The sequence below is a fragment of the Chiloscyllium plagiosum genome, unplaced genomic scaffold (genome assembly GCF_037043375.1).
Source record: "Chiloscyllium plagiosum isolate Xiang-an unplaced genomic scaffold, Cpla_swu_hap1 HiC_scaffold_2, whole genome shotgun sequence".
Taxonomy (NCBI): domain Eukaryota; kingdom Metazoa; phylum Chordata; class Chondrichthyes; order Orectolobiformes; family Hemiscylliidae; genus Chiloscyllium; species Chiloscyllium plagiosum.
Genome location: NW_028270140.1, coordinates 22,358,207 through 22,385,989, shown reverse-complemented (window position 1 = coordinate 22,385,989; position 27,783 = coordinate 22,358,207). Strand labels below are relative to the sequence as shown.

At 39.4% G+C, this 27,783-nt stretch overlaps 1 protein-coding gene across 2 annotated transcripts in view; it reads right to left on the bottom strand.

The window, feature by feature from the left end:
* Nucleotides 1-3,972: 3,972 nt before the first annotated feature.
* Nucleotides 3,973-27,783, bottom strand: part of LOC122563775 (trans-2,3-enoyl-CoA reductase-like) — a 143,093-nt gene continuing 119,282 nt past the window's right edge. Inside the window, exons 8-12 of one of the 2 annotated variants that reach the window (XM_043717998.2) lie at nt 23,243-23,286; nt 10,131-10,188; nt 8,350-8,435; nt 7,787-7,832; nt 3,975-7,686 (exon numbers count right to left, since the gene is read on the bottom strand). In XM_043717998.2, coding sequence (XP_043573933.1) covers nt 7,559-7,686; nt 7,787-7,832; nt 8,350-8,435; nt 10,131-10,188; nt 23,243-23,286 — 362 coding nt within the window. In that variant the 3' untranslated portion in view covers nt 3,975-7,558. Of the gene's footprint in view, nt 7,687-7,786; nt 7,833-8,349; nt 8,436-10,130; nt 10,189-23,242; nt 23,287-27,783 lie in introns of both variants that reach the window. The other variant, XM_043718005.2, reaches the window with a different exon arrangement.

Sequence of the window (27,783 nt, the reverse complement as noted above, 5' to 3'; positions counted from 1 at the left end):
GACATTACCTGGGTCTCTGGGTGAACAAACTAACGATAATACCACTAGGCCACCGTTTCTCCTAATCTGTACCTGAAAACCCTTCACTCCTTTCTTTTGCTCTGGATCCCAACTTCCTGCACTCCCCAGCAGACAGTTAACCACAACACCTCTGCCCCTTCCAGGGTCAAACCGATCAATCCCTCCTTTAGCACACAGGACAACCACCCTTCCCCCACTGCGGACACTACATGAAGGAATTACATGAAAAGGAGGGATTCCGGGAAATGGCAGAAGACAGGGACTGATTCACTCTGCAGATAACCATGACAGGAACTATGGGCAGAATGGCCTTCCACTGTTTTGTAATTTTTGTAATAGTATGAGTCAGAGTCAGGGTGATGACTGATATCATATTCTGCTGTATCTCACTCACATTGCCCTTAACTCACAAAGCTGTTTTTTTTCCAGTTTTCATTGAAACTCTGATTTGTAACCATTCAGTAGCGGATGATAAAAGGAAAATATGTTCAATATATGCAATGTCCAAGTGTTTCCAACCAGTAGCAGTACTATGATTTTATAAACCTCTATTAGGTCAGCCCTCAGCCTCCAATGCTCCAGAGCAAATAGCCACTGCCTATTCAGCCTTTCTCTCTAACTCAAACCCTCCAACCCAGGCAACGTTCTTCAAAATCTTTTCTGAACACTTTCAATTTTAAAAATATCTTTCCTATTTCTGGTAGACCAGAATTGAATGCAGTATCCAAAAGTAGCCTAACCAATGTCCTGTATGGCCGCAACATGACCTCCCAACTCTTATACTCGATGCACTGACCAATAATGGCAAGCATACCAAACACCTTCTTCACACCCTGTCTACCTGTGTACTCCACTTTCAAGGAACTATGAACCTACATTCCAAGGTCTCTTTGTTCAGTAACACTTGCCAGGACTTTGCGTATTCGACAGTTTAGACTTCCCATTTGTGTTTTTATCATGTGTGGGAACATTAGGATGCATGAATTTCCAATCTGTGATGAGTTTTGTGAAAGACTAGCTCCAAAATGGCTTTTATATTTATTTTTGCAATAGACAGACTTTTGAAAGTTGTTTCAAAAGCAAAATTAATGTTTCTATTTATATAATTTACTAAGTAACAAAGGAGAATATCAAGTAGGAAATGGTTAACGTTTTGCAGAACAATTTGTCCCGCAAAGAGAAAATCAATAAAAGGAGTTTTAAGTATACTGTCGAAAGTGCAAATTGAAGATGAGAATTTTAGAGTATAAAAACTTAATTGTGGAACATTCAGTTTCAGATAGTGGTGTCAATGTAGTGAGGGAAAAGGGGAAAATAAATAATCTAGAATCTTTCAATTTGAGGATATTGACAGGGAGGAAAATTCCTAATTTAAATTAGAAACCTAGAAGTATATAAAGTGGAGCAAGAGTAAGCAGTTTGGCCCTTCAAGTCTGCCTGCTCATTGAATATGATCAAAATTGATCATCAAACTCAGTACTATGTTTATGCTTTCACCCCATGCTTTGATCCCTTTTGACTCAAACCAATATCAATTTCCTTGTTGAAAATATTCAATGTTTTGACCTCAAGAAATGAAAACTGGGAATAACTTGCACAGAACAAATTGTCCTGGGTCTTTCACCTTTACAAATTTTCATTGAGCTTGTCACTATAACGACCATGAACAAAAGTACAAATAATGTACATTTGCAATTCTGCATTATAATAAACCTTAGAACAGAAGTAGCCTTTTGACTCATAGAGTCTGTACTATCAAAAATATAGTACTACCTACACTAGAGCCACTTTCCTCCACTAGGCCAATAGCCTTGAATGTTGTTGATACTTTATGTGCTCATCCAAATACTTTCAAAAGGTTGTGCAGTTTCCCACACCAGCTACCCTCTTAAGCACTGCATTCCAGACCTCCACTACTCCCTGGGTGAAAAAGTTTTTCCTCAAATCTCCTCTGAAGCTCCTACCATTCACTATAAAATTATACCCATTGTTATTGATGCTTCGACTAAGATGAACAGCTACATCTATTCACCCTGTCCATTATAGTTTCATAATCTTCTATCAGTTCACTTCTGAACCTTCTCAGCTCAGAGAAAACAACCTGAGTTATCCAGCCTCTCTTCATTGCTGAAATGCTCTATCCCAGGCAACCATCCCAGTAATTATTCTTTGCAATCCCTCCAGTGCAATCACATCCTACCTATAGTATGGTGACCACAACTGTACACAGTACTCCAGCTGTGGCCTCAGCAAGGTTCTGTACAGCTCTCCAACATAAACTCAACACTCTTATAATCTGCACCACAACTGACAAGGGTAAACATCCCTTATGCTTTCACAACCACGCTATTAACCTGTCCAGTCACTGTGCAAGATCTGTGGACAAGCACCCAAGATCCCACTGTTCCTTTGAGCTTCCTAGCATCTTGTTATACATTGTTCCTTCTTCCAAAATGCATCAGCTCACATTTACTAGATTTATATTCCAAATCACACTCCTCTACCCATCTAACTAATTTGTTTATATCCTCCTGTATCCTAACTCATTCCTTGTCAATCTTTGTATCATCTGCAAATTTATTCATTGTCTCTTGATATGCTCATTTACAGTATGTAATTTACAAATATCACAAACAATAATGTAATCAGCACTGATCCCTGTGATGCAACATTGCACACTGGGCTCCAGTCACCCAAGCACCTTTTATCACACACTCTGCCTCCTATGATTCAGTTGATTTTGGATTCGATTTGTCAAGTTACCCTGGACCCTGTGGCTGTCACGTTTTTTTTATCAGTTTCCCAAATGGGACCTTGTCAAAGACATTGCTGAAATATGTATAAACGACATAACTGCCCGACCCGCATCCAAATACTTGGTCACCTCCTCAAAATTTTTGTTTGGATTTGTTAGGGATGACAAGACCATGCTGACTATCCCTGATTAATCTTTGCCTCTCTAAATGGAGATTAATTTTCTCGCTCATTATTTTCTCCAATATTTTGCCTATCTCTGATCTTAGACTCACTGGTCTATAATTCCTGGTTTACTTCTACCACTCTTCTTGCAAGTGGCACCACATCAACTGTCCTCCAGTCCTCTGGCACCTCCCCTGTGACCAGAGATGCTTTGAAAATTTGGGTCAGGGCCCCTGTAATTTCCTCCCTCACCTCCCATAGCAGCCTGAGATACAAACTATTTGGACCTAGGAATTTGTCCAATTTTAACCCCCTCCCCCAAACCTTCCAGTACCCCTTTGCTTATGCGCTTAAGAACCTCACAGTCCATCTTCTCAAATTTAGTACTTGCATCCTTCTTCTCAGGAATACAGACGGATGTGAAAAATTCACTTAACAATCTATCAATGTCCTCTGGCTTTATGTACAGCTTGCCTGCTTGGTCTATAATAGGCCCCACACTTTCTCTGTTTATTTTCTTCCTCTTGATAGAGTTGGCGAATGTCTTGGGTTCTCCCTAATCTTGCCTGCCAAAATTTTCTTATGCCTCCTCTTTGCTGTCCTGCTTACTTGAGATCCCTTACATTTCTATACCTCTTGAGAGCCTCCATTGTTTTGTTTCCTTTGTTCCTGTTATACATTGTTTTTCTCTCTTGCACCCTGATCCAATAAAGCTAAGAAGTTTGAAATTCTCTTGAACCGTGCAAAAATAATGAAAATACCTCTTGAAAATCTTCTTCGACATGAAAGCTATCTATGGATCTGTTCAACTGTCGATCATCTATTCCTTGCCTGCGTTTAGCAATGTTAATAGAGTTACATCCATGATAGTAGATACACTTAGTGTCTGGTGCAGCTAACACAATATGTTAATGAGGGGACTAGATGACACAAAGGGAACATCCACTGGAATTATGGACAGATAACACCATTAGTCAATACTGATTTATTGCTAGCAGTACTGTTTGGAATTAAATGGCCCAGTCAATTATAGGGCAGTCTTGGGCTTCACAAAAATAATTGATTCAAAAGCTTGACCAAATTATAATTGCGCTTTGAGAGGTTGAATATGGTTCAATGGGCAAATTATTGGTTTCTGATTTTAAAATTGCCAGAAGAGTGACATTAAATTGAATGAGACCTTAGTGATCAGAGATTAATATCTTTTAGTGATATTTGTTTACAAATTTTAAGAATAAGCGAGTTTTGATCTCTTTGAAAATGCCATAAACTTGTTTGTAAGAATGCACATATGCTCAAGTCCAGCCAAATATCAGTGGGGAAAGAATCACACCAAACACCTTTCTTTACCTATGCGCCTATTTTCACATCTGATGAAACATTACTGAAGCAAGTTTAAAATAGATCGGTAAAACTTTTGGCGTATAATTAGACATATTTGGCAGAAAACATATATTAATGGGACTTCAGGATCTTTCAATATAATGTCTTGTTCCTCTTGTGATGAAATCTTCTTGATATATCCATTCCTTTTATACAGAACAAGCCAGCATCCTTTGTGAAATGTAACATTTGGTGCATCTTCATCTTTAAGACATTTTAGATATCAACAAGTCAATTCAATAGGAGTGCGGCTTATTGCAAGGTTTCCAATTGATTGGTCAGGACAATAAAGAGTTCACTGAACAGAGTTCAAAGGAGATAGATAAGAGCTGAAGATCAATAGATATTGGCAGGAGAGAGATTTAGACTCCACCTGAAGAGAACAGTGGTTAGTTGTACTGCTGGTAAGGTGGCTAAATGACAAAGGATTCTATGATAGATCATTCACATTCACTGGGGATCTAAGAACAGCCTATTAGTTATTTCCTGTCAAATAAATTCAGGAAGACTTTCAAGAGGCCAGTGGGCAGCTAAATGTTGGGGTCAGGAGTCAGCAGGTGCCTTGGTGAGCTCAGAAAGTGGGAAGGTATCTGGCTTTCGGGGATTGAGGGAGAATGCTAGGTGAGATATGAGCCTGCAAGCATTATTACTTTAGGGCAGCTGAGAGGATAGAAACTTTGAAAATGGGAGCAGGAAAAGGACTTTCAGCCCTTCACGTTTTCTCTGCCATTCATTATGATGATGAACGACTATCCAACTTAGCCGGTCCCTGACTTTTCTCTCCCATTTCCTTTGATCCCTTTAGCCCCAAGAGCTACATCCAACTCGATTGCTTTCTGTGATGGTGAATTCCACAGGCTTACCACTCTCTGGATCAATAAATTTCCTCTCATCTAAGTTGGAAATGGTTTATCCTGTATACTTGGATTGCAACCCTTGGTTCTGAAACCCTGTCATGAGTGTGGTACTGGGAAGGCACAGCAGGTCAGGCAGCAGCTGAGGAGCAGGAGGATCAACGTTTCGGGAATAATTCTGGTCTTCTTCTTATCAGAAGGATGTTGTGAAACGTGAAAGGGTTCGGAAGAGATTTACAAGGATGTTGCCATGGTTGGAGGATTTGAGCTATAGGGAGAGGCTGAAAAGTCTAGGGTGGCTGAGGGGTGATCTTATAGAGGTTTATAAAATCATGAGAGGCATGGATAGGATAAATAGACCAAGTCTCTTCCCTGGCATGGGGGAGTCCAGACTAGAGGGCATAGGTTTAGGGTGAGAAGGAAAAGATATAAAAGAGACCTGAGGGGCAACTTCTTCATGCAGATGGTGGTACATGTATGGAATGAGCTGCCAGAGGAAGTGGTGGAGGCTGGTACAATTGCAACATTTAAAAGGCATCTGGATGGGTATATGAATAGGAAAGGTCTGGAGGGATATGGACCGGGTGCTGGCAGATGAGACTAGATTGGTTTGGGATATCTGGTCAGCATGGATGAATTGGACTGAAGGGTCTGTCTCCGTACTGTACATCTCCATGATTCTATGACACTATGACAGTTTCATTTGCATCTCAAAGCTGTCACAACATTACCATAGTCTCAAGTGTTATGTATTTTTTGAACAATTTGGGAGAATGGTTATGGGGTTTGGTGAAGTCCTTTGGAGGTTGGTGGATTAGCATAACTGGATTGAGGAAACAGGGTGGAGCATTGCAGCATGGCTGGGTAAGGGAGGTGTGAAGGAAGCATGGAGGGGTATGAGGCATAGCAAACAGGGAAAGATGGACAGTGGGTGAGACTTTAGGATCCTTATAAGCAGTCACTAGCCTGGGCTGATATCTCAATGACCTCTCTCCTCGAAGCCAGAAGCTTTGATTTTGAAACACATCCCAGAACTTGATGGCCATGGAAGGAGGCTGATTATCAAACTGTTAATCCTTCCTCTATAGCTATGACATGTGCAAGGGCTGGGGAAGTTCTTGGTCAGCAAGAATCACTTGGTAGTGACAGCACAACAGCTTCCTTTTGCTAAAAAAAAACTGTCCACAGAAGCTATTGTTGCAGATTGTATTTACAACAAGAATCTTCCTCATTTCTGGGTGACTGCTAGAAAGAGATTTAAATCATGCACAGAAGTAGGAATAAAAATTGGGAAGGGCAAATAGGATTAGGAAAGGGAAAGATACAGGAGGAATTACTTTTATACCAATTCTGTAATTCTCCAATTTTAATCAAATTCAAAAGAACCTTTTACTTGTAAAGTTAATTTTTCAAGACCAGGTGGGTGATTTATTTATGAGCAATTATCGATTATCATACAATTAAAACAAAATTGATCCTAAATGCATAAGTTCCCATTTTTATGGCTTCTTTAGTGAGAAACTTATGGGAATGGTAACTCAAGGTCAACTCCAGTTACAACTCTGTTGTAATTATTTCTGCATTTATTGATGAGGATTGTTGCAGAGCATCCTGGGGAGGAGTACAATATCTCATGTGGCTTGTGTACAGGCTGACATTTGCTGTCAATTTTCTCTGTATAAATTGATGAGCGTCGATAACATTATTCTCCACATAAAGTCTGTGTCATTGCATAAAGCATCTGGAGGAGTGCCAGATGGGGAACAGGAGGCTTCTCCTGACCCAGCAGCGAGGTGGCTTCCAGCGATCCAGTGTGCAGTCTAGTCTTCTTTGGAGACTTCTGTCTCAGTATTCCAGCAGCCCAGAGTGGTAGTCTCATCCCAGAATGTCGGTCCATCGTTCCTTGATTGGCATTCGCCGAGCCCCGGGGCCGTTACCTGAACTGTGATTACCTTTGTCTTTATTTTACTTTCTCTTTAATGTATGACTTCTGTGGTGTGGTGACTAATTAAAATTTCCACTGTATTTTTCATGTAAAGTACACCTGTCAATAAATGTTCTATTCTATTCTAACCAGCAGTGTACGGTGAGGAAGAGCTATCTGTGAGCAGTGAATCTATAATTTCCTGGATTATTTCTTCTGCTCTATCACTAACTTGCTTTAAAAAAAACTTCTTCATGAGTTTCATGAAGTTGCTCCATTTCTACAATTTAAACTGTTCCTGTTTCCTGCGGTCTGTGGTAGCCCCTCTCTTGAATTCTTCCCCAGTTTTATATTTCATTGAAGTCAATCAGGAGAGATGTAACATCGGCTATTCTTTCACAGTCATCTATTTTAACTATTGTGTAAAGTCCAGCTTAAGACAACTGACTTTGGGAGCTTACAGTATCAATGGAATCATTGCTGTTCTACAGCTGGGATAATTTTTAAAATCTTTCTGGTATTTGCAATGCTTCCTTTGAGCCCAGAAAATCAGCTGCAGAGACACCATGAGGGCAAAGACAGCAACTAAAAAGAAAAGAGAGGACATTATTGGTACATGTATATCTTGTCTGCATGAAAATGGCTTTCAATTATTGCACTACAAATGAATAATTTTGTGTTTTACCTGGAAGGGTTTGGGTCATAATGGTGAAGCTAATCCAGGTTCCCATCTGCACAAATGAGATGAAATGAATGAACATAAATCCTAAAGTTGATTTACAACCACCAACACTTCTCAATCTTTTCCTTAGATACCAGCACACAATGTTCCTTGCAAAAAGAATACAGTATTCAGCGATGGATTATACCACACTCCTGCCTCTAAAGCATTTGCTTGCTAATATTTTGGCAATGCATTTGTTGCTTACACTATGTTTTTCATATTTGTTCAGCTTAAATAGTGAAACTGCTTTTTAATACCTAGAAACTAGTATTCAAAACTGGTGGGAGGAAAGATGGGACTTTAGGGCAATAGGAGTTATCTGGGGCCAATAATTCTACCCTGTCACTTTATATGCTTCTATTAAGTTTGAATGATAATTTGAAAGAAAAAATTTCTATTAATATATTTAATCATCTTTAATGTTGTGAAGGCGTGTGATTTTGGCACAATTTTCTTTTAAAATTTTCAGACGTAGCTGTCAGCTAAATGATTTGATACAGCAAAATAACAAAATCTTTCATTACCTCATATGTGTAGTTGGGGCAGGAGACCAGTTTGAAAAGCCACGTGAAGGGATTATATGTGGGCCTTACAAAATGAGACCTTGTGCCTGAAAGAAAAGAAAATACCAATGTTATGTTAAATAGCTTGCATACTTAAAGAATGCATTTCCAATTTGAAAGCACTTCACCACAAATGAATCCCCCACATTTTTGACTTGTAGTCACCATTGGATTCTAAAAATATGGCAATATATCTACAGTACGACCTCATGAACAGACATGGATAGGCCAGGATATTCCGAGGAGTTACAATCACAGTCAAATTGCCACTCTGCTCCTTTTTTGTTCTCTTAGGATTAAACTTCTCAGCTCCAGCCAGTAATTCTAATCCCAGCTCCTTCAGCCATGTGGAGCCTGGCTGAAACTAAATGGTTCCTTCATAGTGCAGGAGAGTCAGGGGAAGTCAAACCATGCCAGCTTTTTGCAGATGATGTACCCTGTTTTGAGATCTAAACGCCTAAAGGCACAGCTGACAATTTGACAGCTACTGTGAAATACTAAGCGTATTTGGTTAGAATGGCGTTAGCTATGGGATAAGAGTGCAAAGGGTCAAGTGTGCCATGTAAGTGATATTGTGTTTCGAGTAGGTCAGAGTTGAGTAGGGAGGGGTGACAGGTAGCTGGTGGGTTTATTCATCCAGCAGGGAAGGGATGTCTGTTCCAGCAATGGAGGATGATGTGGGTGAGTCTAATGGGAGTTGCAGGGGATGGGGGAGTCAGTGGTTGCCTGCGTTAGCAACAAGCATGTGATTGTCATCAGTGGGGGAAAGGGATGTTGGGGTCAGCAGGTAGGGAATGTCTTTGAGATTGGAGGGGGCATTGTGTGTGTGCTGTAAGATCCCTAGGGTTCACGTTGGCAATGGAGGTGGAGTGGAGAGTGGGTTTCAGGTCCTGGCAGTTCAAGCAGGTGGTGATGGAGCTGGTATGAGGTCCCGGGGTGATGGGTGGAACCGTGTTGTGTTGTGGGGGTCTGTTTGGAAGTGGGATGGGGGAGATGTCAAGGCTTCAGGTGGTATTGGGAAATGAATAGTTTTGAGGAGATTGTGGGAGGTGGTGAGTTGGACATTCAGATTTTCATCATCTAATGTTTTCCAGCTAAATATTATCTTATCAGAAGCAGACTCCTCCATCTGTTTCATAGATTCAGTTGGAGGATTCCAGATGCAGCTGAACTGCCAGTCAAAAACTTCAATTTCTCGTGGAATTCTGAGAAAGTTGACTGCTTCTGGGATTCTGCATGATCGCGACAGACAACTTCAATCTGCATTGTTCCAATGACTGTCAGTCCAAACTGCTTTAATCATATTGATTGAAGAAATTGTTGAGGACTTCTACAGGACTGCTGTTCTTCAGAATGAGATATGTATAATATGAAGGGAGATGGGACCTCAGTTCAATGCAAAATGTGAACCACAAACGTTTTGGCAGGGCAGGCTCTCACAGTACTACACTGAAGTGTCAGCCTTCACTATGTGCTCAAATGTTTGAAGTCAGGCTTCAACCTAAACCTTCTGGCCCAGTGGTCAGTGCTATTCGAACAGTCACCGAACCAGGACTGGCAATTGTGCATGCCTTATCTTAAAAGTGAAGATCATTTGTAAATCTCTCCATTCCAAACAGAGAATGTTTCAGATTTTGCTAAATGAATGAAAAATCAAAATTTGTTGCAATTGTTAAATGAATAGAAGCTAATATTTTATTACAGCAGACAGTAAATAACAATTGAATGAAAATTGCACTGACCTGTTTTATGCACCTGAACTAAGGCAACATTTGTAAAATAATTTCCAGCTCCACAGACCTAAAGGGAAAGATGCAATTGCTATTTGGTTTGAATAACTGATCCACTAGCAACTAATACCATGTAACATTAAGCAGAATTAAGCATTTTACGGATAGAAAAGGTTCAATTGGGTTGTGCAATGAATTGAGAGGGCTGAGAGCTGATTAATAGCTTTGCTTGACATTTCTGGGATACATTTCTATGAGTTATGGTCCATTTCAAAGGCAGGGATATTTATCATTCATTATCGTTGGCATTGGCCATACCTTTTTCTTTAAAACGAATAATAGGTTTAAGTAACTGTCCAAGCTGAGACTTCTGCATCATAAAAAAAATGCTTTGTTTGAAACAAATGAATGATCGAAGATGATATTTTTGACTCACCCACTTAGCGATGTCTCCTGGACCATAAGCCGAGAGAATATTCATTTTTGTTTTTCAACATGGCGTACATATTAAAGCCATACAAATGGATCATTTGGTGGCACAGATCACAATTTAATTTAAAACTAACTTCCATTTTTAATGCAAGAACAAAATAACTCTGATTTTTTACAGCGATAGATAAATCATTGTCACAACATTTAACACTCTGCTGAAGTAATCTTGTAAAATTCATTTACTGAGATTCACAATATTTACATGGCAGGCAGGAAGACTAAAAAAGAAACATTATCTAAATGGTGAGAAATTACAGAGGAATCTGAGTATCCAAGTGCATTGATTGTGAAGGATATTTTGGAGGTATGGCAAGTAATTTGGAGATTTAACAGAATGTTATAATTTATTGTAAGGGAGATTGATTACTAATGCAGGGAGGTTTTGCTTCAGTTATAGAGGGTATTGGGAACACAACATCTGAGTGTTATATGGACTACTGTTCTTCTTATTTGAGGGAGGATGCAAATGTATTAGAATCAGTTTAGGGATTACCTGGAATAGACAATTAACTTATACGAGGAAAGATTGGACTAGGTAGATTTGTATCCACTGTAGATTAAAAGAGCAAGAGACAACTTGATTGAAACATAAGTTCATGAGGTGCTTAGAGAGGATGACATGAGGTGGATGCTTTCTTTAGTAGGAGAACCTAGAACTAGGGTCACTCTTTAAATATAAGGGGTCAATTATTTAAGACAAGGATGAGGAGACTTTTTTTCTCACAGACTTGTGAGGCTCTCTGCTTCAAATGGCAGTGGAAGATAGATTAAACCAGGGAATGAAAGGTTATCAAGGTTAAGTGCAAATGTGGAAAAGATAATAATTCACAGTTCACAGCAAAGACATATTCTAGTGAGGAAGAAGGACTGTAGGAAGGGGATACATGAACTATGGGTAAGTTAAGGACTGCATCAGATTGAAAGAAAAAAAAATACAACCTGGCAACAATTAGTGGTAAGCCAGAGAAAACAAATTTTGAGAATAAACTTGAAAGTAATACCAAGATGGACTGCAAGAGATTCTTTAAGTGGAAAAAAGGAAGATAAAAGCTTAAATTATTGTAAGTCCTTTGAAAAAGAGACTGGATGAATGACAATGATTAAACAGGAAATGGCTGTGACATGAATAAATACTTTTGCTAATGGTAGAAGACACTAAACAAAATAGCAAAATTACTAAATATTCAGAAGGGGGAGAGGAGGAAAAAAACTATAATTATCACTAAGGAAAAGTGCAAGAGAAATTAATGGGGCTAAAGACTGTGATGGGGTGCATAATTAGATAATAAAAGAGGTAGCTACAGAGATATTGGATGGCTTGGTAGTAATTTTCCAGGTAGTAAATTCCCAGAGGACTGGAAAACTGCCAATATTACACTTTTACTGAAAAAAAGGAGACAAAAAAAAGCAACAAATAACTATTGGCTAATAAGCTTATTTGGGAAAATAACAGCGTCCCTAGCACTGTGAGGTAGCAGTGCTAACTGCCGCCTGGCAAATGGTCAGATGTGGTGAGGATGACACTAAGAGTCTACAGAAGGATATAGACAGATTAAGTGAGCGGACACAATCTTGGCAGATGAAATATAATGTGAGTATATTCATTTTGGAAGGAAGAATGGAAAAGCTAAATATCATTAGCATGGAAAAAAACTACAGAAAGCCAGAGAACAAAGGGATTGGGGGTCTTCACCAATAAACCACAAAAATCTTCAAGTTCAGTAGATAATAGTGGAAGCAAATAGAATTTTAGCATTTATTTCAAATGGAATGGAGTGTAAATGGTGGAAGGCTTGCTAAAACAATACAAAGCACTAGCAGATTATAGATAGTATACAGTAAACAGTTTTGGGCCCCTTATCTAAGAAAACTGGCATTGGAGGCTGTAGGAGCATAACAACCTGACCGGGGACAAAGACTCTGTAGGCAGTCAGGATTCAGGCACGCAACAGACTTTCAATCAAACAACGACTGGTTAATGCAGAGTGAGGGCCAAAAGATCTGTCATGAATCTGGCTTTGAAGTGAGAACCAAGTCATTCTCTTAATCTATAGCTCAGATCAGAAGAGAGATCAAACACACACTCTGACTTTTACTGTGAAAAACAGTATTTTTGTACATGTTGTGTTATAATGATCACACACAGTGGTTCATGTGCCCTCCCCTTTTCTCTATACAACCAACTTGTGAAACACCTGATCAATGATGGACACTCCTATGCACAGCCCTAGGTTTTCATGCTGCCTAATAGTCATTGCAATCTCTAGACTTTGGGATCTTTCTATGTTGCATTCCAAAGTTACTGGGTATTCTCCTTTGGTCATATCCCTGACTTGATTAACTCGAAGGATTGCTTGAATTCTCTTGTTTATTGTATTCCGCTTGCTATCTTTATCAAATTCTATCATTGCTCTTATATAAAAAAGTTAGTCACAGTATTAATTTTATTACAAAGTTTTATAATTATGTTGAAACCTATCTCTGTGATTATTTGAAAAATCTTTAACTAGAACCTGTTGCTTAAAATTGTAAATAATTTCAAGGAAATAGCTAATTGGTGTGATACAAGTTTAGCTGCTGTTTTTATGGCTGAACACATCCTTTCCTTAATGAGACTGGAATTAATTACTTGCTGTAGTTTAGTGATCCTTCAAAGTTTTTTACAAGTCACAATTCCATCATTTCATCTGTGTTCATTAAAAATCTTTGAACTGTTCATCATTGAATATTTCCTTATCAAGGAGAAAGTGAGGTCTGCAGATGCTGGAGATCAGAGCTGAAAATGTGTTGCTGGAAAAGCGCAGCAGGTCAGGCAGCATCCAGGGAACAGGAGAATCGACGTTTCAGGCATATTCCTGAAGAAGGGCTTATGCCCGAAACGTCGATTCTCCTGTTCCCTGGATGCTGCCTGACCTGCTGCGCTTTTCCAGCAACACATTTTCAGCTATTTCCTTATCAAGTCTGTCTTATTCCTTGTAATCTTGCTGTTCAGATAATGCTTCCTTTTGCCTCGAAATACCCCTTCTCAAAGGCACTATTTGATTAGATCAGATTCCCTACAGTGTGGAAACAGGCCCTTCAGCCCAACCTGTCCACACTGACTCTCCGAGGAGTAACCCACCGAGACCCATTTCCCTCTGACTAATTGACCTCACACTATGGGGCAATTTGGCATTGCCAATTCACCTGGCCTGCTCATCTTTGGACTGTGGGAGGAACCCGTAGCACCCAGAGAAAACCCACGCAGACACAGGCAGAATGTGCAAACTCCACACAAGCAGTCACCCGAGGCTTGAACGTGGGACCTGGTGCTGTGAGGCAGCAGTGCTAACCAATGAGCCACTGATTGTTTCAGTTAATTGCTGAAACAGGCTTTTTGAATCAGTTGGTCAACCATTTTGTGTCTCTTTAAAGCAGGCATTGCTAACAGAGGCAGTCCATAAAAGATTCACTCAGGTGATACCAGATATGGAAGAGCTATCTTAGGAAGAGGAGTTGAGTTGATTTGTCCTGTTTTCATTAGAATGTAGAAGAATGTAGATGTAACCTTACTGAAATATAAAATCTTATTTGGAGATTTGACAGAATATATCTGAAAATGGATGGCACAGTGACTTTGTGGTTAGTGCTGCTGCCTCACTGTGCCAGGGACCTGGATTCGATTCTAGCCTCGGGTGACTATCTGCGTGGAGTTTGCACGTTCTCCCCGTGTCTGCGGGGGTTTCCTCCAGGTGCTCCAATTTCTTCCCACAGTCCAAAGATGTACAGGTTAGGTGAATTGGCCATGCTAAATTGCCCATAGTGTTCGGACATGTGTAGGCTAGGTACATTAGACGGGGGAAATGTAGAGTAGTCGGATAGGGGAATGAATTTGGTTGGGATATTCTTCGGGGAGGGGGTGGAGGGGGTGTCGTTGGTGTGGACTTGTTGGGTCAAATGGCCTGTTTCCACACTGTAGGGATTCTATGATTCTATTCTAAGACTCTAAGAAAAGGTTGTTTCCCCTCTCTGAAAGTCTAGAACCAGGGTGTAAATTCTCAGAATAAGGGCATTTAGGGATGAAGTGGAATTTCTTCTGAGGGTAATAAAACTATGCAATACTTTACCACAGATTTGGGCGGCACAGTGACACAGTAGTTAGCACTGCTGCCTCACAGCGCCAGAGACCCGGGTTCAATTCCTGTCTCAGGCGACTGACTGCGTGGAGTTTGCACATTCTCCCTGTGTCTGCGTGGGTTTCCTCTGGGTGCTCCGGTTTCCTCCCACAGTCCAAAAATGTGCAGGTTAGGTGAATTGGCCATGCTAAATTGCCTGTAGTGTTAGGTGTAGGGGTCTGGGTGAGTGCGCTTCGGCAGGTCGGTGTGGACTTGTTGAGCCGAAGGACCTGTTTCCACACTGCAAGTAATTGAATTACTGTTGAGACTTGAGCGACCTATTCTTGCTCCTAATGTGTGCGTTTGCACGGTCAGTATTTTGCATGAAACCAGAAATAAAATTCAATTTCAATCCACCAATGTTGTTTTCTTCTTTGCATCAGAACAGTTTTTCCAGACAAGGAATCAGCAAACTTTTTATTGAGGTATTCAGTTATTCCACAGACATTGTGTTATTATTTATTACGTGTTAGATAGTTCTTTCACTATCTGTTTTTATTCGTGTTACTGATTGAACAACAATTTTAAATTTAAGAAGAGTTTGACCATTTTTTTCTTTTGTCATTTGGAAGTGTTTTCTTCATATTGAATCTAAAAGAATTTTCTAGCGGAAAAGAATTGTTATGGCCTTACATTAATAATCTGTGAGGGGCATATTGATCTATAACTTGATGACCTGCCCAACCCAGATAATTTCACAGTAATAGCCACTCTGGAAGGGTTGGCTTCCTCTTTCATTCACTCTGTCCTGTGATATTAGAGATTCTATTCAAGTAGCAATGTGTCAGAAACCGGATGAGTCATCATCAGAGCAAAATTGTCAGCTTCCCTCCAGAGTGACTGAATTGGAACTTCATTGCAAATGGGCTCCAGATCCCAGGAACCCATTATAGCAGTGAATCAAATATCTTCAAACCTGAAAGTGGAAATGCTTTTTACATTACATTAAGCCCTGGTTGATTTTTTAAGTTAGAGCGAAATTTATCACATAAACTAAGTTTCAATGCACCACTCTGATTAAAATTCAGGGCAAAAGCTTTCCATCTCAAAAGTGTTTTATTAAACTTAATATTCTGCAAACAATTATCTGTGTAATGAATTGAAATTGGGGTGTAGGATCTTGGCAATGAATGTGTGAATGCATTTGTACACAAGCCTTTGTTCAGTATTTTAATAAAGATGTTGACCATCAAAGTCTGACTTAAAATATCAGACAAGGGAAGTTTAGCTTACTAAATTAATGCAGTTATAAGTTATAGCAGTAAAATGCAAAATTCTTCTCATTCTTTCTGAACTATACGTTCCTCCTCCCTTTAGTGTTCCTTGTACCATGTCTCATTCCTCAGTTCAGAGGGGCAATGTGATATTACTGTAGTGTCACTCAGTGGGAAATGCACAAGTATAACAAAGAGAGGTGGCAGATCAGAGCTTTTATGATTCCATTTCATCTCTGATTGGCAGCTCCCTGGACTCAGTACCTATGTATGGAAAGTTCAATTATTAAAGTAACCAGGGCACACTTTCATTAACCACAATAACATATCAATTACGACAAAGTGACTTTCTAATTTCTTTCATCCCTATTCAATGATAGTGAGGATTTTGTGCACTTCAAGGTAAAAAATGTTTTTCCTGATGAGGAATTGAAAAAATCTTAATTCTGGAGTTCAATCACTCTCAGATCAGGCATATTTTAGTTAGGTTTTTTTTCACTTGAGGAAGATTGTGTCCTCATTCATCCTTCATGATTAGGGTCTAAAATGTTTCCGTCTTAGTTAATATTATGAAGTAGGATAATAAAATATGCTTTTAAAAGTATTTTGTTGTTAACATAGGGATTGCCTGTTCTACTCACTCACATCCTGAACATTACACAATATTTGCAGTAAATGGTGGCCTGATACTTCACATTGTATTACGTTTTGAAACTAAGGGCCACTTCGATCTATTTTAATTCATTTTAAAGTTCAAGGTGTAAAAGTATTGAATGTCAGCTGAAAGCGTATTGGCAGTCCCTTTTTGAAATGGGGCAGAGGGTATAATGGACTGAAATATAAAACAGACTGAAATGTAAAATGGATTGAAATGTAAAATAGATTGATATGGAAAATACGGTGCTAATTAGCTTTGATCTCTGTGGTGTTTTTGCCATTGACCAATTTCACCCTGCAATTTTCATTAAAAAGGGCAATGTAATAAACTCTGTACTTATTCAGAGAGTAATCAAACCAATAGCGATGTATTTGATTTCTGAATGTAACACTTACTTGATATACTGTTGTGATATATAGTAGTAAGCTTTTTATTAATCTGCTTATCCTGCATAATCATTTTAAATAAATATGTTCCCCCCAAAATTGGTATTTCTCTGAGGCAATGAACCAATTTAACACAAGACTAAGAGGCAGCAACATCTGTCAACTAATAATTGCCTCTGGGACTGGTCCAAATGCTTAGTTCATAAAAGCAGCAAATCATATTTCCAGAACGTTAGAAATTAACCTCGTGCTTTTCATCATAAATTCGACCCTGCTTCTGTTAGCAACAGTTGATCGAAATTCAATTTAATTTCCCTTGGCATTTTCACAACATCTTAAAGTCGCCAGCATGTTGAATGTTACAACAGTGTAAATATAACAATCTGTTAAATTTGTGGAAAATTGGTGTGAGGGATTTGAATCTGTTCATTTGTACAAGCATTATAACTTGAATTACAACTTATTCTCATATTGACTTCTCAATATTCAGTTTGCTGAAGCAGTGAGTGGCTCACGCAAAAATCAGAAAGGCTTTTGATCCTAACTTGATTCAGAAAAGGTTTCCAAAAATTAGCAGCATCACATTTGACTTACAGCAGGGAAACCTGCCACTCTGACATTTATTTGGGTTGTTTCGGAAAGTGCTTGCCTGTAAATTTAGACTTAGTTGTGATGCTTCGTAGAATTAAAAGAAATCAGTAACAAACATATTGGAAGGCACCTCTGTAAAGAATGGTATGGTACCTAAAAAAGATTGACAACTCGCATTTGGGAGCAAAGGTCAACAGTCTTTATGGAATCATGGCTTAGATATTACATGTCTCCTGGCAAAGTTTTTGGCAGGTAAGCACATAATATAGAAACTTTTAATCAACCTGTTCAGTGATGTTATCGCATACCTCTGGAGTAGGTGGGACCGGAAACCTAGGCCTTTTGGTTCAGAGGTAGAGATAATACCACAGTGCCATAAGAGAACCCCATGCATCTCATACAGGCTGGGTGGCTAGCCCATCAACTTCCTACCCATTTTCAGGCCCAGTGATATCGTATAAGAGTGGAGGGTGCTGAAATCGACAGTCTCTCACCATACATTAATAAATAACAAATTCAATTTGTTAACCACTCAATTGATGTCAATTTTAAATTGTCTACATAATAGTACAATGATATGGGTATCTGGGAAGGAGTGAGCAGACTGTTTTTTGAAGAAATTTATCCAGCAGTTTGAATGAAGGGAATAGTAATGTCATCAAGAAGTTCTGCTTGAGCATCAAAGGCATTCCCTTTGAATCCCTTTGTAGCCCTCACTTCTTATATTCCCTAGCCCATAACCCATCACCATATTCCTATGCTAAACAGTTCCTTCTTGGTCCAATGCACCAGACTTATCTCAATCTGAATTGATGCTGTCTTCTTTGTTAGCCTATGTGTAATTCTGAAATGGCCTACACCTGTGCGCATGGCACTGTCAGTATTACTGGAACTGGTAGTCAAATGCCTTTGTGAGGTGCATTGTTTAGAAATTTAGCCAAACACAACACATTATGGCTGTGAGGTGGATGACTTTCTGATCTGTTCCTGGATGTAGGAATGGATTTGTTCCAAACTCTGCCACTTCCCCCCCACCCTCCCCACCATTAATTTTCCATCTGGGCATATGACAAGTGCCTTGTATAGATTTAGCAAAGCTGATATTATTCTCTATTCCCCTGGAAATGAAGGTCAACATTCTATCTGCCTTCCTATTATACTGATCTTGTATGTTAGCTTTTAGTGGCTTTCAGGAACCGCGTTTCATTTTGCATTACACAATGAAATAAAAAGCAGCACATGGATTCCATTTCCTTGAAAGTTTCTGGATGTTTAATTATATCTAACCCAATACACACTTGACAGAGTAATCTCTGGACCCAAACTATGCTTTAAATCTTACAGAGCAGAGAAGCTGTGGTCATGTGATACCCTATAGGTATTTGGCTTACTTTCATCCTGAGCCAATATAGAGGCATCACTTCAAAAATGATAATGCAATAGATGTAAGGAGAGATAACTAAGAGAAGAGGGTAATGGTGGTAAACGACCAAATGATGGCTAGGAATTCAGCTGAATTTTGTTTTTTTAAAACTCTGTTCTTACTTAAAAAAAATTACACAATGATGGGATATTTGCTTCTGAAAGTTTTATGACAAGATAGGCAATAGTCTTGTAAAAGTACTAATGTCTATGCCTGATGATGATAGGTATTGTTATCAATGCTCATCTGTTCATGTGAAATCACTTTATGAATTGATAAGAGAGTGAGAAGCATGAATAATAAGAATCACACTGTGACTTGCATATGAATGGAATGAAAAGATTCCATTACCAATTCACCTTATCTGGCACCAACCAGAGGCACATTATCACTTCCAAAACAAATACAACCCATATATAGTGTTCTTAACACACGGCATTTTGCAGGAATGCTGTAAACAAAATTTAACAAGACATTCCCTTTCCCTATCCCTTTATCCAAACTACTTGAAGTTAATGCATGATGTCTAAACTAACATGATCTGAAGTCCAAATGCAGAGGTCATGTATATTTTCTGATGAATTTAATTGACAAACTACAAGCATATTAATACACTCATTACATTATATTCAAAGTTTGCAGTTGTGGATTCTTGTGTGATCACTATTATTATACACATGCAATGTACCAATATCTATTGGTACAAAAATAAATGGATGCAATAGAACTCTTGCATGAAATATTATTGAAACAAATTCCAGTTAGGTCAAGGTCCCAACTGGCCTTGTCACAACATGTGACTGTGGCAAATCCAACAGCATTCACTCTTTAATGCCTTTGTTTTTAATTACATTACTGTCTTAAGTTCACCATCAAATATTTACCATTTTCTAGAAAATAACTTATTAAGGACAAGTGAAGCATTAAACCTGGTTAATTTGCTGACAAACTGCACTGTCCAAAACTCAGAAGGGTCATTTAAATTTTGTGTGATCCCTATTGAGTTATGACTCAACTAAGTGTGTAAACTAAACACATCTTAATGAAAACATACTTTAAAATGAGCAGTCTCCCACCATCAGATAGTCTCTCCGACTCAACTCACTCACTGCAAATTTGTAAAGCAGCAGACAATTTCTAAGTTATAACACCAAGAAAGAGAGAGGCTGAATATTGTTTTGATTCTGAAATGGATTTCAGATCTGTCCATAAATCATGAACAATTAATTTGTAAAAGGAAATTATGAAACTGCTTTGCATAAGTTTTTGATAACAGGAGTCAAAAAGGGAAGTGCTTCAAGAAAAGCCACAAAGGTTAATTTGGGCAACACCATTTCTTCATGAAATTCATGATCTAGAAAGATTGACATATTTCAGACTGACAAAGAAAATCTCCAGAGTTATTAAGCACAGAACACAATTCTGGAGGCTACCATTCATGTGTTTAGTGAGGACTACTGGAGCATCATGGGCCAGGTTTTGTATCTAATCCATAACAATAAGTGTTTCAGTCATCAGACCCAGGGAGTTCTCAGCCACTTTGTGCCTCCAACCTTACAACAAGCTGATCGAGGATGCTGTGCTGAATCACAGAATAAACCAACTTTGCCATCTCCAGATAAAAATTCAACAACAGAATTCCAGTAAGTAGATCAGCGCCCCAATGGTCCTACCCAATTCCTTCAAAACTCGACACTAATATACCCTAAGTGTTGAAATTGACTGGAATCCACCTTGATTTGTGATTAAAGTCACCAACCTGATCTCAATGTGCTGCTGCCTCCCTGACATTGCATCTTTACCCAGAGTTTGGGAGATGCAATGTCAGCCATCTGATGTCAAGGGCTGAGTGGGAAAACAACTTATCAGTTTGGACTTTCATTTTTTCAATGCCTGTTCTCCTCTGATTCTTTTGCCCTTAGGCGCTCATAGTTGCAAAAGTCAAATGGATGTTTCTGGGTATCTTCTTCTTGACCAAATTCCTTGGAATCTTCATGAAAATGGGCATACTTGGACAATCAATGATTGTAGATGTCCATCTTGACTACATATCTATTTGTAGTCTGTGCCAGTTGGAGGAATTGTAATATCACCCATGCCAACTTCAAACTTTGAGAGAATTCAGGCAGAAATAAAAAAGATAGAGGCCCAATTTCAGATTTCTGTCCTGTTCCCATTCTTTGCATCTAGAAACTGAATATTACCTATGTACATTGAAGAGAAATATCAAAAACAAAAGCTTCCATTTATACATTACTTTTATCTTTTTTTTAATGGAATCTCCTTTGTGTCCAAAGCTTGTTAATCATGGCATGTGCCATGGTGTAATTATGGGCCAAAACACAAGATGCAGGCACCAAGCACTATCTCAGATACTGCAGGGATGAAGGTTGTGTTATTGCTCTGTGATGCAACATATTGAAGCAGCCAACTAACTAATTGATGCTGAAGTATCCGTGTAGCAGCTCTGTAGAGTGGTAAAAGAAGAAAGACAGATAGGATGCAACCTGCAGCCAATGAAGTATTTTTCAAATGTAACTTTGAGGGTCAGTGATATTTGGCTGGAGGGCTGGTTTGTGAGACAGAGTAATATCAACAATGTGCATGAGTAGCATGGTGGCTCAGTGGTTAGCACTGCTACCTCATAGTGCCAGGGACCCGGGTTTGATTCTTGCCTCGGAAGACTGTCTATGTAGAGTTTGCACATTCTCCCTGCATCTGTGTGGGTTTCTTTTGGGTGCTCTGGTTTCCTCCCACAGTCCAAAGATGTGCAGATTAGGTGAATGGGCCATGCTAAATAGCCCATAGTGTTCAAGGATGTGTAGGTTAGGTACATTAGTCAGGGGTAAATGTAGAGTAATGGGTTTGCGTGGGACACTCTTCGGAAGTTTGGTATGGCCTTGTTGAGCTGAAGGGCCTGTTTCCACAATGTAGGGATTCTAAGATTTGATTCCCACATTGGCTAAGGTTACCTTGAAAGATTCTTCTTTTCAATTTCTCCCTTCATTTGGTGTGTGATCATCTCTCTCTCTCTCTCTCTTTCAAATTAAAGCAGTCCTGTGGTTTGGTAAAACTATGGTGAATTTACCTTTAATTTATCTTTATCTTGCTTTGTCATGTAGGATGTCAAGCCACATCGTGATTGCAAAGACAACGATCCAATAATGTTGATGTTCACCAAGGGATAAATATTGGCCGCTGAACCAAGAATAGAGTTGAGAGTGTATTACTGGAAAAGCACAGCAGGTCAGGCAGCATCTGAAGAGCAGGAGAATCGACATTTCCGGCTGGAGTTCTTCATCAGCCCTTCATCTCCTGCTTCTCGGATGCTACCTGACCTGTTGTATTTTTCCAGAAATACACTCTCAACTCTGATCGCCAGCATCTGCAGACATCACTTTCTCCCACTGAACTAGGAGTAATCCACTGCTCTTGTATAATGTATTGCTATGCAGACATTTATGCATGTCAGAAAGGTAAGCTGGAGTGTCACTTTAATGCATTATCCAGAAAACTGCACATCTGACAATGCAGCCCTGCTTTATTACTGCACTGGAGTGTTAGTTCAGGTTTTTGTGCTCAAGTGAGGAGTGGAGCCTGAAGCAGAACCTTCATATCTGACATGATTTGGAGGTTTAGGGAGAGAATTCCAGAGCTTAGAGCCAACAGCAGATGGAATGGCTAGGTGACTGAAGGAAATTGGGGATGGAACAAGAAGCTAAAATTTAGAGGAAAGCTGATTTGTCACAAAATTGTAAGGCTGGTTGAGGTTATAGCCAGAGTGAGACCATGAGCAATGTGATGAAACCTACAAAAGAGATGGAAGTATTTTTGATCAAAGTAACAGGAGTATAAGTCAATGTTCCTTGATAGTTGTCAAGACTTCGACGTACCAGGAGATAGCTCAGTCCTCACAGGATTGGATCAACATCTCTCTCACAGGCCCAAGGAACCAAATTAAAAATCAGAGGAAAAATCATTTATAGCACAGAATAAAACGTCTTTACATTTAAGTTTAAATTTAGATTGAATCCAGTGAGAACCAAGGGCATGCAAGTCCATTCTCTCTGGAAGCTGTGCTATCCCAAATATGATTTATCACCTATTTAGATTTCAGCAAAATAACTGAGCAAAAGTCATAGCATTGTAATACAAATAGTTAAAACACAGCGCAATCATTTTGAGTAAAATTGGTATTATACATACCAGAAAACAGACCATGGCTGGAATGATTTGTCTATTGCCAAAGCCTGGAAAAAAGTAATAAAAATAATCTTTGATATCCATCATTTAATTGTCAGATACACAATGTCAATATCAATTATATCAGTAAATGAGATTACTAATTCAAAACAAAACTTTCCTATTTCTAAACAAGAAAGCTCCTGTTTAAGTTATGGTGCAGTCTTTTAATGACATAAAAAAATGGTCCTGACATTTTCAAACAGGAAATACCTGACAAAAAGAAGAGGAGATTGTGGTGACTTTGAAAGTGATGATACATTTGTGCAGATGATGAACAGCACTATAAAGGCGTTGCTGTAGTGTTGAATAAAGACACAGCAAGTTCAGACAAGGTGAAAATGCACAGTTCAAGGCTGATAACTAAAATCTATTGGCTGGATTGAGTCACTCCAATGTTAGTCTCATAGAAACTTTGTTTAACAGCTTGGCTCTCTATTAATATGGATTGATTGCTGTGAAATTGCTTGGTAAGGATGGTAGATCAGCAATGAAATGTGGTATTGGAAACACTAAGGCAAACATGAACCTGCAAATGGAGTGAGATGAAGATTCATCCCACACCACTGGCAAGGGGCAAGCTCAGTTTTGGTTCATGTGGTGGACGTTGCCTTTCCAGAATCAGCTTGTTCAATCATCAGATGCAATATAGCAGATGATCTCATCTGACCTCACCAATTGTTGAGGATGCCTTCCAATCAATTCTTGCAGATAGAAAAATGCTGACTAAACCACATGGCCAAGATGAACTAAACATACTGACCAGAGAAAATTAAATTTTGTCAGTTCAAGTTGAAGCACAATTTTAATGATATAAGTATAATTAATGCCAGTAAACTACTTTGGCTTTGAAAATGAACTTTTACAAGTGAGAGGTTGCATTCTTTCAGCTTTTAATTGTAGAAATTTTCTATTTTAAAAAGAAATATTCCTTCTTATCTCATTTTTCTTTCTCTTCAAGAAAAATGTCTCCCTCTTTATTATTTCTTTTTGTATCTGGTTTTGCATGAGTTTATCCCACTGAAACTTAGATTTCCTTCTCAGGCCTCTCACTGTTCATATTATAATCTTTCAAAGTTAATTGGTTTTCTATTAGATTTAAAATAGTGATGGAAAAGGATAGACCAGATCTAAAAGTTGAAGTTCTAAATTGGAGGCAGGCTAATTGTGACGGTATTGGGAAAAAACTTTCAAAAGCTGATTGGGGGCAGATGTTCATAGATAAAGGGCCGGCTGGAAAATGGGAAGCCTTCAAAAATGAAATTTCGAGAGTCCAAAGACAGTATATTCCTGTTAGGGTGAAAGGAAAGGCTGGTAGGTGTATGGAATGCTGGGTGACTTAAGAAATTGAGGGTTTGGTTAAGAAAAGTAAGGAAGCATATGTCAGGTATAGACAGGATAGATCGAGTGAATCCTTAGAAGAATATAAAGTCAGTAGGAGTATACTTACAAGGGCAGAAAGGGAATATGAGATAACTTTAGCAAATAGCATTAAGGCGAATCCAATGGATTTTTACAAATACATTAAGGACAAAAGGGCAACTAGCGAGAGAATAGGGCCCCTCAAAGATCAGCAAGGCGGCCTTTGTGTGGAGCCGCAGAAAATTGGGGAGATACTAAACAAGTATTTTGCATCAGTATTTACTGTGGAAAAGAATATGGAAGATATAGAATGTAAGGAAATAGATGGTGACAACTTGAAAAATGTCCATATTATAGAGGAGGAAGTGCTGGATGTCTTGAAACATAAAAGTGGATAATACCACACATGTACCCCAGAACTCCATGGGAAGTGAGGGAAGTAATGGCTGGGCTCCTTGCTGAGATATGAGCATCATCGATAGTATTAGGTGAGGTGCCGGAAGATTGGAGGTTGGCTAACGTGGTGCCACTATTTAAGAAAGGTGGTAAGGACAAGTCAGAGAATTATAGACTGTTGAGCCTGATGTTGGTGGTGGGCAAGTTGTTGGGGGGAATCCTGAGGGACAGGATGTACATGTATTTGGAAAGGCAAGGACTGATTAGGGATAGTTCATATGTCTTTGTGCGTGGGAAATTAAGTCTCACTAACTTGATTGAGTTTTTTGAAGATGTAACAAAGAGGATTGATGAGGGCAGAGCAGTAGACGTGATCTATATAGACTTCAGTAAGGTGTTCGACAAGGTTCCCCATGGGAGACTGATTAGCAAGGTTAGATCTCATTGAATACAGGGAGAACTAGCCATTTGGATACAGAACTGGCTCAAAGGTAGAAGACAGAGGGTGGTGGTGGAGGGTTGTTCTTGAGGCTAGAGGCCTATGACCAGTGGAGTGCCACAAGGATCGGCGCTGGGTCCACTACTTTTCATCATTTACATAAATGATTTGGATGTGAGCATAAGAGGTATAGTTAGTAAGTTTGCAGATGACATCAAAATTGGAGGTGTAGTGGACAGCAAAGAAGGTCACCTTGGATTGCAATGGGATATTGATGAGATGGGTCAATGGGATGAGAAGTGGCAGATACAGTTTAATTTAGATCAATGCGATGTGCTGCATTTTGGGAAAGCAAATCTTAGCAAGACTTAATGGTAAGTCCTAGGGAGTGTTGCTGAACAAAGAAACCTTGGACTGCAGGTTCATAGCTCCTTGAAAGTGGAGTCACCGGTAGATAGGATAGTGAGGAAGGTGTTTGGTCTGCTTTCCTTTATTGGTTAGAGTATTGAGTACAGGAGTTGGGAGGTCATGTTGCAGTTGTACAGGACATTGGTTAGGTCTCATCCAATTCTGGTCTCCTTCCTATCGGAAGGATGGTGTGAAACTTGAAAGGGTTCAGACGAGATTTACAAGGAGGTTGCCAGAGTTGGAGGATTTGAGCTATAGCAAGAGGTTGAATAGGTTGGCGCTTTTTTCCCTGAAGAGGTTGAATAGGTTGGCACTTTTTTCCCGGAAGCTGAGGGGTGACCTTATAGAGGTATATAAAATTATGAGGGGCATAGATGGGATAAATAGACAAAGTCTTTTCCCTGGGGTCGGGGAGTCCAGAACTAGAGGGCATAGACTTAGGGTGAGAGGGGAAAGATATATAAGAGACCTAAGGGGCAACGTTTTCATGCAGAGGGTGGTACGTGTATGAAATAAGTTGCCAGAGGAAGTGGTGGAGGCTAGTACAATTGCAACATTTAAAAGGCATTCGGATGGGTATATGAATAGGAAGGGTTTCGAGGAATATGGGCCAGGTGATGGCAGGTGGAACTAGATTGGGTTGGGATATCTGCTCAGCAAGGATGAGTTGGACCGAAAGGTTTATTTCCGAGCTGTACATCTCTATGACTCTATGTTAAAGGAATACTTTGTTGCCTGCCCTGTACACAAATTCTAATTGTTTTGGGGGCAATTTCAACCCAACTTGGCAATGAAAACTGTTATGCCTATCCATTATTACTTGTTGATTTTGATGTCAAGTGATGTTGAATGGTTGGCAGATTACATTAAAATTAACCCATTGAGCAGAAGAACTGGCAGCAGGAGTAGGCAATTCAGCATCTCAAACTTGCTCTGCTATTCACGGTGGCACAGTAGTTATCACTGCTGCCTCACAGTGTCAGAGACCCGGGTTCAATTCCCGCCTCAGGTGATTGTCCGTGTGGAGTTTGCACATTCTCCCCGTGTCAGCGTGGGTTTCCTCCGAGTGCTATGGTTTCCTCCCACAGTCCTAACATGTGCAGGTTAGGTGAATTGGCCATGCTAAATTGCCCATAGTGTTCGATGTAGGGGAATGGGTCTGGGTGGGTTGCTCTCCGGAGGGTCGGTGTGGACTTGTTTGGCCTGTCTCCACACTGTAAGTAATCTAGTCTAAGACGCCACTTGTCACCCATGCCTTCGTCAGGCAAAAGTCTTCAGTCCAGGAGTTTAGATGTCATGTTATAACTGTAAAATGATGTGGAAGTGCTGGTGTCGGACCAGGGTGGACAAAGTCGGAAGCCAGGTTATAGTCCAAATGATTTATTTGAAATCACAAGCTTTCAGGGCAGAACTCCTTCATCAGTCTAACTTCACCTGATGAAGGAGTGGTGTTCTGAAAGCTTGTGATTTCAATTAAACCTGTTGGACTATCGTTTGGTCGCATGTGACTTCTGACTTTGCCCATTTAAAACATTCATGGCTGATCTTATCTTGATCTCAACTCCACTTTCCTGCTTGCTCCCCATAATTCTTTAACCCATTACTGAATAAAAAATTATTGATCTCCTCCTTAAATGTATTCAGTGTCCCAACATAAGCTCCATGAATTCTGTAGATTCACAACCCTTTGAGAAAATTAATTCCTCCTTACCTATGTTCTAAATCTGCCATCCCTCAAACTAAAACTTTGACCTTTTGTTCTAGATTGACCAGCAAGGGGAAATATCCACTCTGTGTCTACTTTGTCAATCCCTTTAGTATCTTATCTCAATGAAATGTCGTCTAATCTTTCTAAACTCTAGTGAGAATAGACCCAAACTGCTTAATCTCTCCTCACATG